Raw genomic sequence first — 15591 nt, 5'->3', positions numbered from 1 at the left:
AATCTGACCCTCTTAGTTGGAAGACTGAGGCTGAGAGATTGGTTAGCAACCACTGGCTTCAGGCCCAGTCACTGCCCTCGTGCGCCAGCTCTGGAAGGGGAGGCCAGACTGCAGGGGGTGGCTGGGAGGCTGGGAGACTGGCGAGCACCTGATGGCTGCTGCCCTATTCCGCTTGTCTGCACAGGCTTATGACGACGACCAGCCAGGCACCAACAACAGCCGTCTGTACTTTAGCTTGCTGCCCAGTCCCTACAGCCACAACTTCTCAGTGGACCCTGACACAGGGCTCCTCAGAAACCTGGGACCCCTGGACAGAGAGGCCATTGACCCTGCCCTGGGGGGTCAAATTGTGCTGACGGTGCGTGTGTCCGATTGTGGCGTGCCTGTCCTCAGCACTGAGGTCAATGTCACCATCACTGTGGAGGTAAGGCTTGGCTCAGCTGGGGGCGGGGGGCTAGGATAGGCTTCCAAGCAGATGGCCAGCTCCCTACCTCCCCTCAACTTAAGTTGCATTTTGTGAGTGCGTAGGTCCTTTTACATCCCTGAACTAGTCCTTGCCATGGTCTTGTGAGCAGGAACTACTACCCCATTTTTCAGTTGAAGACATTGAGGCCCAGAGAGGTCAAAGTCACACATGAGGCAGAGGCAGGGCCGGATTTGACTCGGAGCTGTGCTCTTAGCCACTCCTGCAACTTAGGAACGTCTTAAGAATGCAGCTGACCATGTGCATGGAGCCAGTCACACCGTTTCTGGGAAATCACCCTTAGAAAACATGTCTGGTTAAGGAGAGGAGGGCTTTATTTTCAAAGATGTCTGTTCCCCCATTATTTGGAAAAAACTGAAAGCAAAAGCAGATGCCTGTGGACTCCCTGGGGGAGGAGGGCTGGAACAGTCAAGGGCACCCCTTCACATACCAGTGTTAGGGGTGAAAGCAGTAGGTGGAGTCGGCTCCATGCTTTGACAATAGTGGCAGCGCTTTGTCTGTGCAGGGTGGCCAGGCTGGAGAGGGAAGATGAGAACAGAAAACAGTGGGCATCTGAGGGCAGGACCAAATCTCAGCCCTGGCAATACCTGACTGAGCACAGAGCGAGTATTGAGTGTTGTGGGATTGGCTCAAGGCAGGAGGGACAGAAGGAAAGAGGGGATGAGGGAAAGCTTAAGCCCCAGGGCCTGTGCAGAAACACAGTGGGATTGGTGCCAGTACAGTAAATCTGAGAGATGGGAGTTGAGCTGGGCCAGACGGGGCCACTGGTGAGAACTCGGAGCCATCCTTCCAGAAAACAGGGTCTAAGATGGCCCTGAGCCATGGTCAGAGAAGAAGAGAGGAGGTGGGTCTCCTTGAAAACTTCACAGGTCCCACCACGGGTCTCTGAGCCCCAGGTGTGAGACCTGGGCCGGTTCCTTCTTCGCAAAGGCTGCTTCATCATCTGTGCAGTGGGTAATGCCGCCTCGGGGGATCAGAGTCTATGCCTCCGGCCAGAGGAGTCGGTTTCTCTGACTGGCTCTGGGGAGGCTGAGCGCTGGGGGCTCCTGAAGTCCCCGAACTCAGAGCTCCCCCTGCCTACAGGACATCAATGACAATCTGCCTGTCTTCAGCCAGTTGAGTTACACCTTCCCGGTGAGGGAGAGGGACCCAGGTAAGTCTTCCCTGGGCCAGGGAGGGCCTGAAACGCCCAAGGGAGGTGATCACAGGGGGTGCCTCCAGTGGCCTTGCCAGGGGTCTCTCCAAACTCTGCCCCTCATCCACAGGAGTGCTGGTGGGCGTGGTGAAGGCCTGGGATGCAGATCAGACGGAAGCCAACAACCGCATCAGCTTCAGCCTGTTAGGGGGCGGTGCCAACTTCATGCTCCGGGGCTATGTGCTGGGGTCTGGGTGGGCTGAGGGCCGCCTCTGGCTGCCCTCAGATGTGAGCCTGGACTATGAGACCCAGCCCTCCTTCAATCTGACAGTGATTGCGGAGAACCCAGACCCCCAGGGAGCTGAGGCCACGGCAGGAATCTTTGTGCCTGTGGAGGACGTGAATGATGAACCACCCACCCTGGACGCGTCCTCACTCCAGGGCATTCGTGTGGCTGAGAATGGCTCGCAGCACGGCCTGGTGGCTGAGGTGGTTGCCCAGGACGTGGATACACAGGCCCAGCTGGAGGTGCAGCTTGTAAACGTCATCTGTACCAAGGCCGGGGTCAACGTGGGCAGCCTGTGCCATGGCTGGTTCTCTGTGCTGGCCAACGGCTCTGTGCTCATCAATCAGAGTGAGGCCATCGACTATGAGATCTGTGACCTAGTCACGCTGGTTGTGCGGGCCTATGACCTCACAACGGATCCCCGCTTCCAGGCCTACAGTGACAACGGTGAGGCGGCCTGGCCTGCAGGGCTCGGCAGGCTGTAGCACAGGGGTTGTAGGGGGCAGCCCTGGGCTGGAACCTGCAAAGTCTGGGTTCAGATGCTGGCTCTAGCCCTTGACAGCTGTATCACCGGGAAAGTCAGGTTGCCTCCCCAAGCCTCAGTTTTTCCATCTGTCAGGTGGGGTTGGCTGTGCAGATCAAATGAGAACGTGTCCGTAAAGTGTTTAGTGCAGAGCTTGGCACATAGGAAGCACTTAATGAATATTATTATTTTGTGAGGTTGTGTAAACGAAAGAGCACACTTCAGAGTCAGACGTGTACTCGTGTCCCACCTTTGACACCAAGTAGCAATAATAATCCTATTAATGGCATATACTGAGTCCTTACTATAGCCAAGAGCTATGCCAGTCACCTTGTAAGCATGTCTTAATTTTATTCCCACACGACCCATGAGGTAGGAGATCCCTATTCAATTTTATGAGGAAATTGAGGCACAAAGTGGGCAGTTCAATAACCTAACTTACACAGCTAGATAATGTTATGGCTGGGCTGGGCTCCATCCTGGCCCATTGGCCTAGCCGTGTGACCTTGAATAAGTTTCTTACTCTCTCTGAAGTCCGGGAAGGAAACTCCCTTCCACAAAGGCCAGATGTCAGGAGCTGGGAAGGGAACTGAACATGGGTGATGCCTGGGAGGGAGGCTTCTGGAAGCATGGCTGAGGCCCATGCTTTCTGGGTGAGGCCTTTGCCTAGAGACCAGAGCCAGCAAACCTTGTCCCCTAGGAAGCCTCCCCATTGCCATCGAGGACGTCAATGACAATGCACCCTATTTTCTGCCTGACAATAAGACTTTTGGTAAGCAGCAACCCTCTCCCTCCCCACTCGCACTGTGCTCTGCCAGGACTGCCTTTGGTTAACTCCCTTAGACCCTTTTCAAGCCCCAGGGAGCCCTTGGAAAGGGAGGAGGCCTCCTATCCTGCTTTCCCACAAGGTTCCAACAGGAGGGGAGACCCGAGTGTTCACCTCGGTGCTACCCCCAACTCATCTCTAACCCTGGGCCAGGCTTTCCCTCTCTGGGCCTCAGTTTCCCCATCTGCACAATGAGAAGTGGATGACCTGATAACTAATGGTTCGGGGGTAGTTGTCATGAGGGTCTCTGGTTGTAGAGAGCTTGAGGGCAGGTTTGGGGGGATGCGCTGCACTCGTGGTCAGCATGTGGGCACTGGTCCTGACCCCACTGACCCCTTCCTGTCCATACTTGTAGTGATCATCCCGGAAATTGTGATGCCCAGCCATCAGGTAGCTTCCGTCCGGGTAAGTCCTTGGCTCCAGCCTTTGTGTCACCTTAGCTCCAGGAGACACAGGGCTAAGACCTTCAGACCTTTGAGCCGCCCGCAAAATGTCTTAACACTGGAAAGGAAATTTATTGGCTCCAACATATGAAAAGAAAACCCCAGAATGGAAATGAACATGCCTGCCTAATTGATATGATTAAACTTCATTAATTGTTAAATTTAGTATTCATAAAAATTTCATGACCATAAAAACCACTTGCAGGCTAGATTTGTCTCACCACACCAAAATTCCTGAGTATTACAGAGAAATAGTAACTGTAAATTAAATGAGTTCCTTGTAGTTAAATAATTTCCAGAGAAACATCATAACAGGATTTTCAGTTTTTTATGGTGTTGGATGCAGGTATATTTATTAGAGGATGGTAGTTATGCCATGCGATGGGTGTGGCGTTCCACACAGCCTGGGGCCTTGGCCAGCCGGGCCTCTTTGTGGCCTGGGGAGCCGCCACGCCTTTCTGGAACTCAGTTTCTCTCAAGGACAAGAAGCTGGCAGTCACCTCTTAGAGCTGAGAGGCGGTGGCGTCTGGTTCCACTGCCTGCGCTGTGGAAAGGGCTCAGGTGTAGGAGATGTGCAGCCTGGCCTGCCTGCCTGCTTAGAGCCGAGTCTTCGGTAGGATACGGTCTCTCTCGGAGGCTCGGTTTCCTTCCAGAAACTGGGATAGTAATTCTTCTCCCTTTCTAGATTCTTGCAAGCCTCTTAAACAGTTTTTCAGTCTTCAGCCAATTGCCTTCCAATGTCATGAGTCTGGCCATGGCTTTGAAAATTTTTCTTGGAATCAACTCTTTTTGAAACTTAAACACCAGCTTTGGCCTTGTCCTGGACAGTGACATCAGTGGATTTGTGGCTCTGCATGTTGGCTATATTTTTTTCTAGAAGGCACTAGAATGAATAAAAATGTTTGCAGCCTCACTCCCTCCCGTCCCCACCCCCCCGCCCCGCTGCTCCCAGTCATTTCATGATCCGCTAGGGGAATGAATTCATGCTCACATCAGTAAGCACTGAAATGAAGGCTGCAAGAGAAGGTGCCTGGCACACAGTAGGTACTCAGGAAGCCTGAGCATCCCGTGCTTGTGCATGTGTGTGGCAGCAGGTTGGGGGAGCAGGGCAGGATTTCCATGTGAAAGGGACTTTGGGTGGTTGCCTGCTCAGTTGGGAGGCCAGAGCCAGGGAGTTGCCCAAACCTGAATTTGTTTAAAGCATTTTCTCAGTCGAGGTGGCATGGAAGGCTGATAGAGATTATGGGGACCAGCCGCCCAGGCCACCCTAACCTCTGATTCCTGCTGGGGGCGTTGGGGTGCCTGGCCTGGTCCACAGAGGTTGTCTACTCTTGCTCCCAGGCCAGAGACGATGACTCAGGGAACAATGGGGCCATCCTGTTCTCCATCCTCCAAGCGGATTTCATCACTAAGGATGGGGCCGTGATCGCTTTCAATGGCTTCTTCCGAATCTCCACCTCCTCAGAGGCCAACGTGTTCATTGGCAACATTGAGTAACTGCGGGCAGCCCCTGGATGGGGGTGGGGCGCAATGGGGGGCCCTCAAGGCAGTGAGTTCCTCACCCTTGGAGGTATATAAGTAGGTTTCAGAGAACTCCAGCTTGAGTTCCAAGACTGTGCTGTGCCCTCTTACCTTACATAGGCTGGTGACCAGCCTTGATTCCACTCTCCAAGGCACCTACCAAGTGACAGTTCAGGCCCAGGACAGACCTTCCGTAGGTCTTGCCCAGGAAGCCAATATCACCCTGAATGTGAGTGTTGGGCCCTGCCTCCAGCCCCCAGTGCCCTTGGCCAGCCACTGGGTTCCTTGTGCCTCATTGCTCCCCATGCCCTCCTCCCACAGCTCTTCACTGTGGACCAGAGTTACCGTGTGAGGCTGCAGTTCTCCACGAACAAGGAAGAAGTGGGCGCCAACATGGAGGAGATTAAGGCGTAGGTCTGGGGCACCTGCAAGGAGACTTTGGGGGAAGAACAGGGCCTGGGAGCCTGGTCCCTGATAAGACCTTGATAGAATGTCTCTCAGCCCTGTCCCAGACTCACACTATATCTTGTCCCTGTCTTTAACCTTATGACTGCACTTCCTTTCTGCATGTCCCCAGAAGCCTATGGTTGGCTGGGCAGGGAGAGGTCTAAATAGGGCTGCCATGTACAGTCGTTAAGGCTCTGCACTGCACAAGGGCTCTCTGCTTGCTGGGGCTTCCTTGTCTCTTTGTCCAGGGGTGCTATGTGCTTAGCCAGGGGAGCCATCTGAGGAAATTGCCCCTTTCTAATTTATACAATCCTAATTCCACTGACAGAGCCCCAGCCACAGGCCTAGGTTAGGGCCCCTCCCCCAGGCTTCTGTGACACATGCGCCCTTTGTAGGGCTCTCGCCCAGGCGACCAGGACTACTCTCTACGTTGTGGACATTAAGGACATAGTATCCACAGCTCGGTGAGTGCCCGCGGGCCCAGTGGTTGGGATGAGGAAGAGAAGCTGCAGCAGGAGGGTCCTGCTGGGTGTGGGGGATCCTGGGCTGCTGACTCTTCACTCCCACCCCATTCCAGGGCCCGAGGCCGTTCCTACCTTGACGGCTACTTAGTCTTCCCAAATGGGTCAGCCCTGACACTTGATGAGCTGAGCGTGTGAGTGGGGTTGCCCTTGGGGTGCGCAGGAGGGTGACTAGGAAGCCTGTGGGATGCTAATGTCCCTCGGGCCTGAGCGGGGCTCTGTGGACAGGATGATCCGGAGTGACCAGGACGCACTGATGCAGCTGCTGCAGCTGGGGCTGGTGGTGGTGGTGAGTGTCCGCAGGGTGGACGTAATGGGAGAGTGGGGCAGGGGATGTTGACCCCAGAGCCTCCCTCACACGCCTTCTCTTCCAGGGCTCCCAGGAGAGCCAGGAGTCAGACCTGCCAAAGCTGCTCAGTAGCGTCATCATCGGATTGGGAGTGGCTTTGCTGCTGGTCATTGTGATCATGACCACGGCCCTTGTGTGTACCCAGAAGAGGTGCTGCTCCCATTACCCTATGTCTCCAGCCCAACCTCTCCCAACCCCCAAGACATCGGAGGGTGGGTTGGGGTTGAAAGAACTTGGGCTTAGATGTCAGGTATGTCTGTATTCAATCCCCACTAATCTGTTGTGACATCTTGGGCCCGAGCCTCAGTTTCCTCATCTGCAGAATGAGTATGACACTAGCTTCCTCAAAGCCCTCAAGGAAGCTTTGTGTATCTCACACCCAATAAGATGTCTGGCACATACTATGCATTTAATAAATGCTGCTTTGTTTTCTCTTTCCAATACATTTGCAGTCAGCAGCCACATCTGGGTTTGATTCTAGGCCTTACCACTAGCCAACTGTGTGGCCTTTGGTGAATCCTTTCCCTTCTCTGGCTCTTACTTGTACCCTCTGCAAAGTGGAGCCAACTCTCTCACCTGCCAGGGTCATCGTGAAGTCACACTCCCAGGGCCTGTACTGGGCACACAGTGGGTGTGCAGGGAAAGTAGTGATCCCTTTCCTGGTTCCCCACAGATACCACCGGAAGCTTCGGGCTACAAAGGCTGCCAACGAGGCCCGGAGAACAGTGGCGGGGGTGATGCCCTCAGCCTCTGCCATCCCTGGGACTAACATGTACACCGCTGAGAGGTGAGCAGGGCCTGAAGGCTGGGTAAGAGGCTCCATGGGGCAGCTGAGGTCCATGGCCGCTTGACTAAGCCTTCTCTCCAGGGCCAATCCCATGCTGAACCTCTCTACCAAGGACCTGGGTTTTGAGTCCCAATCCTCCTCCAGCGACCTGGACTGTATCAGGTGAGCAATGCCCCTCACAGACAGGCTGTTTGGTGGTGGCGATGGTGATGATGATGGTGGTGATGGTGGTGGTGATAGAGGTGATAGTAATGATGGTGGTTGTGGACATGGTGATGATGGTAGTGATGGTGGTGGTGATGGTGATGGTGGTGGTGGTGACAGAGGTTTTGGTGATGGTGGTGGTGATGGAGGTGGTGGCGGCGATGGAGGTGGTAGTGGTGATGGTGCTGGTTGTGATGCTGATGGTGGTGGTGGTGGTGTGGCGGTGAAGGAGGTAGAGGCAGTGGTGGTTCTTGACCACAGACAGGAAGGACTGGGCCTGCCAACTATCTGAACTCTATCATCTCCCCTACAGCCACAACTCCCTGGATGACAACTCTGTGGACCTGGAAAAGGACAAACAGGAAATCAAGGCAAGATGGGGGATGAGTTGTTGTTTGGGGATTCTGAACTGGGGTCCTTTTCTAAAGGGGTGGGGTTCAGGACAGAGCAGAAGGACCTGCTGCTGACTTCGGCCCTGGGACACCCTATGGCTCTGTAATGGGGTCCAATCCTTGCTCCTCTACTGTTCATTGTGACACCGAGTGCTGGTGACTTCTCCCTCTGGTTCTGTTTTCTCACCTGTAAATGGGGATCGGAACGCCAAACACCCAGGGCTGTTGTGAGGATGAAATAAGAGTGGGCATAAAAACCACCTGGCACAAAGCATGTGCTAAAAAATCTGGTTCTCTACCTTTACATCCTTTATATAAAAGCTGGAGGGGCGGGGGAAGAGATCTGGAGATGAATATAACCTAGTGAAGGAGAGAAAGTAGGCTCAGATAAACAATAGTACCATCATTTGTTCAATAGGTTAGTTGGTTCAATTAAATCAAGAGTTCACACAGCCTGGGCTGCTGACTGGAATCGTGTGGGGAGCGCTTCAGAAGCACGGGGTCACAGCCCAGGCATTCTGACCTGATGGCTGAGGTGGGCCTGGCATGAACCTGTTGTTAAAGCTCCAGGGGTTCTCACCTGCAGGCAGGATTGAGAAGCACCAGAGCAGATCATGGGTAGGGTGGGGCATGGCTCTACTCCCTAGAGGGGTGGGCCACCAAATCCAGAAGGAACTACTATCTCTCCTTCTCACTTTGAAAACCACCACTGGAGTAGAAGCACTAAGGCCCATTGAGCTTTAATAGTCTGCAGTTCTGTGTGCCTGTGGGTGGGGGTGGGGGAGTGCGAGTAGGTATCCACCAACCATTCACCTTATCCACTCCCCTCTGGGTGCTGCCTTCAGCCAGGCCTTGCTCTCTGGGGGTCCCCATCCTTCCTTCATGCTTCAATACTTACTTTTTCCCTTGAGGATGCCTTACATGGAAGGACTTGGTCGACCACAGCCTCTTGTGGGCATTAAAATACCAGAACATTGCACAGGGACCTGACTGTAACATGGAGGCCTCCAAACAGGCCCCCAAGGACGGGGGTCATAGATAGCAATCCAGGCTGCCAGGCAGCAGTGGAGGCCTCTGGTTGGATGGCTCATCTCTGGTTGAAGACGGTTTGAGGCAAAAACTCCAGCGAACATGTCTAGAGAGAACTGAGGCATAAGAGAACAATTTTGACTGCCAGAGCTGGTGGCCAGACAGGTGACTCCTGGAGAGGCCAAAGCTGACCCCCAGAGGGGAGTGGAGTCGGAGGCCCCAGCACTGTGGCTGGACCTGTGGGCTGGGGAGGGGCAGAGAGCTCTGAAAGAAGAGTCTGGAGAAGGAAGATGCCAGGCTATTGAGAGCCTTCAAAGCCAGGAGAGAGCCGAAACTGTCTGGGATGGCAGGGGGTTTGTTGTTATTTCCAGAAGCTGCCTGAGGCTCTGCTCCCTCTCCTGCAGCAGTAGGTGGGCTTTGGGGTCTCTGGGAAAGCCCAAGAGGCCATGGGTGCCTGCCATGGGGAGCAGGTGACAGGAAGTGAGGTGGACTGACTCCTTGGCACAGGACCTAAGGCCTGGCATTATTCAGGACAACGTGCTGCTGTGCCCACGGATGGGGCAAAGGCCAGAGTAGATCCCTCCTAGGCCCAGCCCTTCACCTGAGCCCAAGTGCGTCTCCAGTGGCCACAGAGACCTCTGGGACACACCCAGGAAACAGGCCCCAGGAGGAGCCAAGGAGTCTTCAAGCCCGCCCACACACTTAGGGCCTGGGGAGATTACCCCACCTGGCCTCTGCCCTTCATACCTCTCCTCTCTCTCCCCACAGGAGCCCCTGCACAGTCCTACAGCATCAGATGCAGAGCCCCTGAGCGCAGTGCTGTCAGGAAGGAACGGGGGCACCGGGGGACACCTGTCCTTCACCAACGCTGGCCTGGACACCACAGACCTGTGACGGGGGCCCTTCTACAGAGCTCCACATGGGCCCTGACTCTTCTAGTCTACCTCGGAAGAGGCCCTGTCTCCCCCAAACTATACCTACCCTCTCTGAACTTAATAATACATTGTGTTGATCTGCCCCCTTCTGCTTGTAGCTAATCACAGCTGACAAGAGTTGGGGAATATTTTATTATCAATGTACATTGTGACAGTTTGTAGCCAAAAACTTCGCTGGAGGAGTGGGGATGGGGTACTTGAGTGGTCCTCAGGGATTGGTGGGGCTCACAGCACAGGGGAGACAAAGGGCTGGAGAGGGCAGCCTTTAAAGGACAACTGTGGTTGTAGAATGAGCTCTCCATTCTGCCCCAGTACCCAAGACCAGCTGTCACTCAGGCTGCCTGTGGTCCAAGTCCAGACCTGTCTGAGACCTACTAACCTTTCTGACCTTCTGACTCCTTTCAATTGCACCCCCAGGGCACTCCTGCAGCTGCCTTCCCTGGCTGGGAATTGTGAATGAGTGTCCTGTGAGGGTGGACATAGGGGCTGGGGGTTGGGCCAGGTGAGGGGGAGACTGGAATTGGGGATGACTACCATCAGCATGCAAGAGATGCCCGGGCCATGGGGGCCAGCCTGTGGCGAGGACTTGTACTCATACATGCCCAGGGCCTCACATTCAGAACCTTGCACACTCAGGAGCCTCGCACACTCGAAGCTTTTGTGCAGTCTCTTCCTTCCATTCTGGGGAATTGGCGGCCACTGTCAGCACATCAGTCTAGACATCTCAGGAGCCTGCCTCAGCTCTCAGGGCTGGGGATTGGGGTGCTGAGCGGGTGCCCAAGGTTGAGGTCACCCAGTGTGATGGGGAGGGAGTGGAGCTGAGGCTGTGAGGAGACAATAGGGTGTCAGGGCTGGGCTCCGTGGGCTCATGACCATGAGGGAGCTAGGTAGAGGGGGTTCATTTGTGTGGGAGGGGAAGCGGGTTAGAAAGGGGATGAGAGGGCCCTAGAGGCTGCCCACCCCTCCGAGGCCTGTCGTGCCTCCAGGGGATCCCTTCTAGTGGTCTGGGGTCAAGAAGGGAGCCTGAGAAGGTTGGAAACCTGGGCGTACAAAAGGGGAGCAGATCACTCGGCCGTGGGTCCGGCGGACGCTCTGCAGCAGCGCACGGAAGAGGCCAGGCGGGCGTTTGGCGGCGCCCTCGGGGGGCGCGGCACGCACAGAGCCCGCACGGCCCGGGCCCGGGCGGGCGGCAGGCGGCTGCGCCGGTGCCCCTTGACGGCCGTGCTCCTCGATCTGCCGCTCCAGATGCTTTTGGATGGCCATGCCCAACACCTCCACCTCCATGGAGGCGCCGTACACCTCCCACGTCATGCCCTTTTCGTCCCAGCTCACGTCGCGCACGGGCTCGGCTGCTTCTGGGGGCGCCACGGCGGCTGCTAGCACGGAGCCAGGCCGCACCCGAACCTCGGGAAAAGCAGGCGGCACGGTGGGCGGCGCGGCGGCCTGCGGTGTCATGGGCCCGGTGGCCACGGAGCGCATCTCGGCGGCGCCCAGCGACACTTGCAGGCCCGCGTCCCGGCGCGAGGGCGGCCTGGGCGCGGGGCTGGGCGCGCGCGGCATCGCCTGGAAGCTGAAGGCCGGTCCGCCCGCGCCATCCTGCGGAGACATGGGGCTGACGGCCACCGACACGCAGGCCTGCGCGCCCGCCTGCGTGCCCGCGTCCTCGCGCGGGGGTGGAGCGCTAGCCTCCCACGACGGTGCCTTAGTGAAGTTGTCGCGAGTCCGCGGCCCGGGCGAGGGCACAACTGCCTCCGGGCCGGGACTTCTCTGGGTCCCAGCGGCTGTCGCGTCTTTCTGGCGAAGGCTGGACTCCAGCCCTGGCTCCACACGGTCCCCGCTACTCCCTGCACGGGAGGGAGAATGGGATGAGGCGCATGCATTGCCATCTGATCGCCTGGAGGAGGAGGCCTCTGCCTGCTCCAGAGTCAGAGGCACCACCTTTTCCGAGGATGGGGTCTCTGCTTTTCCCAGAGACGCAGAGTCGGCCTTCCCTAGGGCCATAGGCTCCACCTTCCCAGAAGCAACAGGGTCTGCCTTTCCTGAGGATCTGGGATCCCCCTTCTCCAAGGCCAGGGGCTTCTCCTGCAGAGATGTAGCCTCTGCTTTTCCTGATGAAGTGCAGCTCTCCTGCTCAGGGGGCTTTGTTTCTGCGTTGCCTTGGGACTTGGGTTCTGCTCTTCCCATGGCCCTGGGGTCCACCTTTGTGGAGTTCACAGGATTCCCCTTCTCTAGAGGAAGGGGATCCACCTTTTCCACTGGGACGGCTTCTGCTTTTCCCGATGGTGCCAAGACTGTTTTTCCTAGAGTCACGGGGGCCACTTTTCCTGAAGACACAGAGTCTCCTTCTCCAGGGCGCACCGTTTCTGCCTTCCCTCTGCCCCCAGGGTCCACCTTGCCCAAGGCCTGGGGAACAGCCTCCCCTGAGGCCACAAGACCCACCTTCTGTGAGGACAGCAAATCTGCTTTTCCCCCAGTCACTACCTCAGCTTTAACAGAGGATGAGAATCCAGCTGTCTGGAAGAACTTGGAATCCCCTGGACCTGAGGGCACAGGGTCTATCTTTCCTGAAGACTCGGGGTTCACTTTTCCAGAAGATGATGTTTTTGTATTTCCCACAGAAATGGGATCTACCTTTCTGGAGGGTGCTGGGTCCTCCTTTCCAGAGGATATGGTTTCTGCCTTTCCTACAAAAGTCGGTTCAGCCTGCCCAGGAGACAAGGGCTCTGGCTTTCCCAAGGACACAAGATCCACCTTTCCCAAAGAAACTGGGCCCGCCTTGCCTGAAGACACAGGATCCACCTGTCCAGCAGAACCAGTTTTTGTCATTCTCACAGACATGGGATCTTCCTTTCCTGAGAAGGCAGGATCTGTCTTTTCTGGAAACTGAGGGTCTTCTTTCGTGCATGACACAGTTTCTGCATTTCCCATAGATACAGGCTCTGGCTTCTCCAAGAATGTAGAGTCCACCCTTCCTGTTGACCCCAGAGCCATGATTCCAGGGGATACAGGCTCGATTTTGCCTGATGACCCTGGAGTCGGCGTTCCCACGGACCCAGGATCTGTCTTTCCTTCAGGTGCAGAATCTGTGTTTTCCAAGGACGGGGGATCTGCCTTTCCTGAGGGCCCGGGATCTCTCTTTCCCAAGGACATGAGATCTGCCTTGTCTGCAGATGCAGGACCTATCTCCTGCGAGGAAACAGGAAGCTTTTGTCCTGAATACCTGAACTCCTGCCTTGGACACTCAGGATCCACTTTGGCCGACGATACAAGATCCTCTTTCCTCGGAGACACTGCATCTACCTTGCCAGAGCACGCAGGATCTTCCTTTCCCAAGAATCCAGGATCCTCCTTTCTTGAGGAGCCAGGATCCATCCTTCCAAAAGCCACAGGATCCTCCTTTCCTAAGATCGCAGGCTCTGTCTTCCCTACTAACTTGGGATCTGCCTTTCTCAAGGACCCAGCATCTTCCTTTCCAATAGAAGTAGATTCTGCCTGCTTTAAAGACTTGGAGTCCATCTTCTCCAAGAACATAGGATTTCTGTTTTCCAAGGACTCGGTCTTCACTGAGGGCACAGGCTCTGGCTTTCCAGAGTTGGTGACTTCTGGTGTCCCTGAGATCGAGGCTCCATGTGCCCCCACTGTCTCCTTGGTGGCTGCCTCTTGGGGAGGGATGCAGGTCAGGGAAGGGCAGGCCAAGCTCCCGCCAGGACCTTCAGAGCAGGAGGCCCCTTTCCCAGCTTCACTAGGGCTGCTGTGTCTGGAGTCCATGCCTGGGCTTTGGGCAGGGGTGTGCCTGGGGGGTGCAGGGCTGGCCTTTAGCTGGGAGGGGCAGTAATCTCTCATGGCCAGGTTCCCAGCCCCCAGGCTCCCATCCTGGGGGCAGGAGAAGGCTGTTGGCCAGAATCTTGGGGGGCTGGAGTCCTTTTGAAGCAGCTGGAGCCAGGCCGGGTCTTCAGCACTGCCCAATTGCCCTCATGATCATGCTTCAGCCTAGGCTGCTGTCTGGTTCTGAAACACAGAGGGAACAGACTCAGACTCAGGGGTGACCCAGCGGGGAGGAGCATCCATCGGGCCTCCTCTCTCACCCTTCTCCCAGCAGCCAGGCCTCCTCGCCAGGTCCTCTACCCTGGTTTGGTCTCCTTATGTCCACAGGGCCTGGGCTAAAAACACTAACCCATCCAAATCACTCCCCTGCTTCACTGCTCCCTGTGGCACTGTGGATAAAGGTCAGACTTCCCAACATGGCATTCAAGGCCCTTCACAGCTTTGACTTCATCTACTCCTCCCTCGTCAACCCACCACATGCAATGTGCAACCCAGAAAAGATGCTTTTGCCCTTTAGCTCACAGGTCACAAACTCTGATGCCATAGGGGCCAGGTAGGTGATTTAAGTGAGAGAAGCAGGCTAAGTATCAGACAATAGGGAGTGGTGAGGACTGTGGCAAACTGGAGAGCACATGCCCTATCTAGGGGGACCACCACTCCACCAGCAGAGTCCTACTCTGGAGAAATGCATCCTGGTCATACCAATAAGAAGTGAGAAATCTAGCACTTTAATGTAAAATGTCCTAATTAATTCAAGATTTAAAAAAATAACAACACTGTGGTAGTCAAACAAAATATGTCTGTAGGCCACCAGTTTATATAGGCCCTGGGAAGCCGTGAATAGTTTATAGTTGAGGAAGGGATACAGATATGTGTGTTTTCAAAGATTGCTCTGGGATGGTGTGGAGGCTGGGCTGGAGGAGAGGGGCTGGTCAATCATTCATTCAATCTCATCCAGTACTTCATTCATTCACCCAGCCCCTTCTCTGAAGTAGAACCTGAGCAGCTGCAATGGTCTAGATGAGAGATGGTACAGCCAAGGTCCTGGGGATGGGGAGTTGGCAGAATTGAGAGCTCTGAGGGAAAAGTGACAGGAACCAGCTGGCTGTAGGGGATGATGGTGGGGGTGGCCCACAGGATTCTGGCTGGGGGTGGGTGGGTTGCTGGGTGATGGTGCTGGGCAGGAGATGTGAGGAAAGGGAGAAATGCATTTAGGACAAGCCAAGTGTGTGGTACCTGGGGAACAGCCAGGGAGAGGGTCTGGCAGGCGGCTGGATTTGCAAGCAACTCCATTCTATTATACACACAGCAGCCAAAGAGCGCTGAGCTCTTGATCCTCCCCAAACCTGCCTTTCCTGCCCTCCTCTCCAAAGCTGCCTTGGTAGTGCTCAGGCCCAAATCCCTAGAGTCACCCATGACTTTCTCTCACAGCCCCCACGTCCCATCCATCAGTGAAACATAATGGATCTACCTTCAAAGTATATCCAGAATCTGGCCACTACCCTGAGCTTAACCCACACCATCTCTCACCCGGGTCATCCCTGTTTTTTCTTTCACCCCAAACAGCTCCTTCTCAACACAGCGATCAGAGGGATCTTAGTAGGACCCAAGGCAGATCATATCCCTACTGTGCTCAGAACCAGGCAGTGCCTCATGCAAAGTAAAAGTAATCTCCTTACAATGGCCCACTAGACCCTGCATTTTCAGGCCCTGTTACCTCTCCCTCGATCGTGCTACCTGGCCACACTGGGTGCCTGGCTGCTCCTTGAACACACCCTGCCTTGGAGCTTTTGCTGTCTGTCTCCTCTGCCTGGACCACTTCCCCACCCTATATCTGTATGGTCTGCTGTCTGACCCATCCTGAATAAAGCAGCCTCCTCCTTA

General features: G+C 55.4%; 2 protein-coding genes across 3 annotated transcripts in view; one reads left to right on the top strand and one right to left on the bottom strand.

The window, feature by feature from the left end:
* The window catches only part of CDHR2 (cadherin related family member 2), a 26345-nt gene extending 16356 nt beyond the window's left edge, over nucleotides 1-9989 (top strand). The window contains exons 17-32 of one of the 2 annotated variants that reach the window (XM_023531885.1): nucleotides 185-424; nucleotides 1568-1637; nucleotides 1750-2352; nucleotides 3129-3200; nucleotides 3610-3659; nucleotides 5039-5190; nucleotides 5339-5447; nucleotides 5540-5628; nucleotides 6061-6129; nucleotides 6243-6320; nucleotides 6415-6475; nucleotides 6561-6685; nucleotides 7209-7322; nucleotides 7404-7484; nucleotides 7840-7897; nucleotides 9716-9989. In XM_023531885.1, coding sequence (XP_023387653.1) covers nucleotides 185-424; nucleotides 1568-1637; nucleotides 1750-2352; nucleotides 3129-3200; nucleotides 3610-3659; nucleotides 5039-5190; nucleotides 5339-5447; nucleotides 5540-5628; nucleotides 6061-6129; nucleotides 6243-6320; nucleotides 6415-6475; nucleotides 6561-6685; nucleotides 7209-7322; nucleotides 7404-7484; nucleotides 7840-7897; nucleotides 9716-9841 — 2097 coding nt within the window. In that variant the 3' untranslated portion in view covers nucleotides 9842-9989. Of the gene's footprint in view, nucleotides 1-184; nucleotides 425-1567; nucleotides 1638-1749; nucleotides 2353-3128; nucleotides 3201-3609; nucleotides 3660-5038; nucleotides 5191-5338; nucleotides 5448-5539; nucleotides 5629-5993; nucleotides 6131-6242; nucleotides 6321-6414; nucleotides 6476-6560; nucleotides 6686-7208; nucleotides 7323-7403; nucleotides 7485-7839; nucleotides 7898-9715 lie in introns of those variants that run through there. The other variant, XM_023531886.1, reaches the window with a different exon arrangement.
* Nucleotides 9990-10878: 889 nt separating this feature from the next.
* On the bottom strand, nucleotides 10879-14251 carry GPRIN1 (G protein regulated inducer of neurite outgrowth 1). The gene is made up of 2 exons (XM_011362446.1): nucleotides 14182-14251; nucleotides 10879-13853 (listed from the first exon to the last, which is right to left on the bottom strand). Exons 1-2 carry the CDS (start codon nucleotides 14249-14251, stop codon nucleotides 10879-10881), a joined length of 3045 nt encoding a protein of 1014 aa, XP_011360748.1.
* Between the last annotated feature and the right edge of the window lie 1340 nt (nucleotides 14252-15591).

The sequence above is a fragment of the Pteropus vampyrus genome, unplaced genomic scaffold (genome assembly GCF_000151845.1).
Source record: "Pteropus vampyrus isolate Shadow unplaced genomic scaffold, Pvam_2.0 Scaffold74, whole genome shotgun sequence".
NCBI lineage: Eukaryota > Metazoa > Chordata > Mammalia > Chiroptera > Pteropodidae > Pteropus > Pteropus vampyrus.
The sequence above is the reverse complement of the archived record's forward strand: the minus strand, read 5'-3'. Positions and strand labels throughout refer to the sequence as shown.

Coding starts and splice junctions, on each gene's coding strand:
- GPRIN1 (XM_011362446.1), bottom strand. CDS start 14,251: ATGGCATCAGAGTTTGTGACCTGTGAGCTAAAGGGCAAAAGCATCTTT. Junction 13,854..14,181: donor TGGGTTGCACATTGCATGTG/GTGGGTTGACGA, acceptor CATGATCATGAG/GGCAATTGGGCAGTGCTGAA.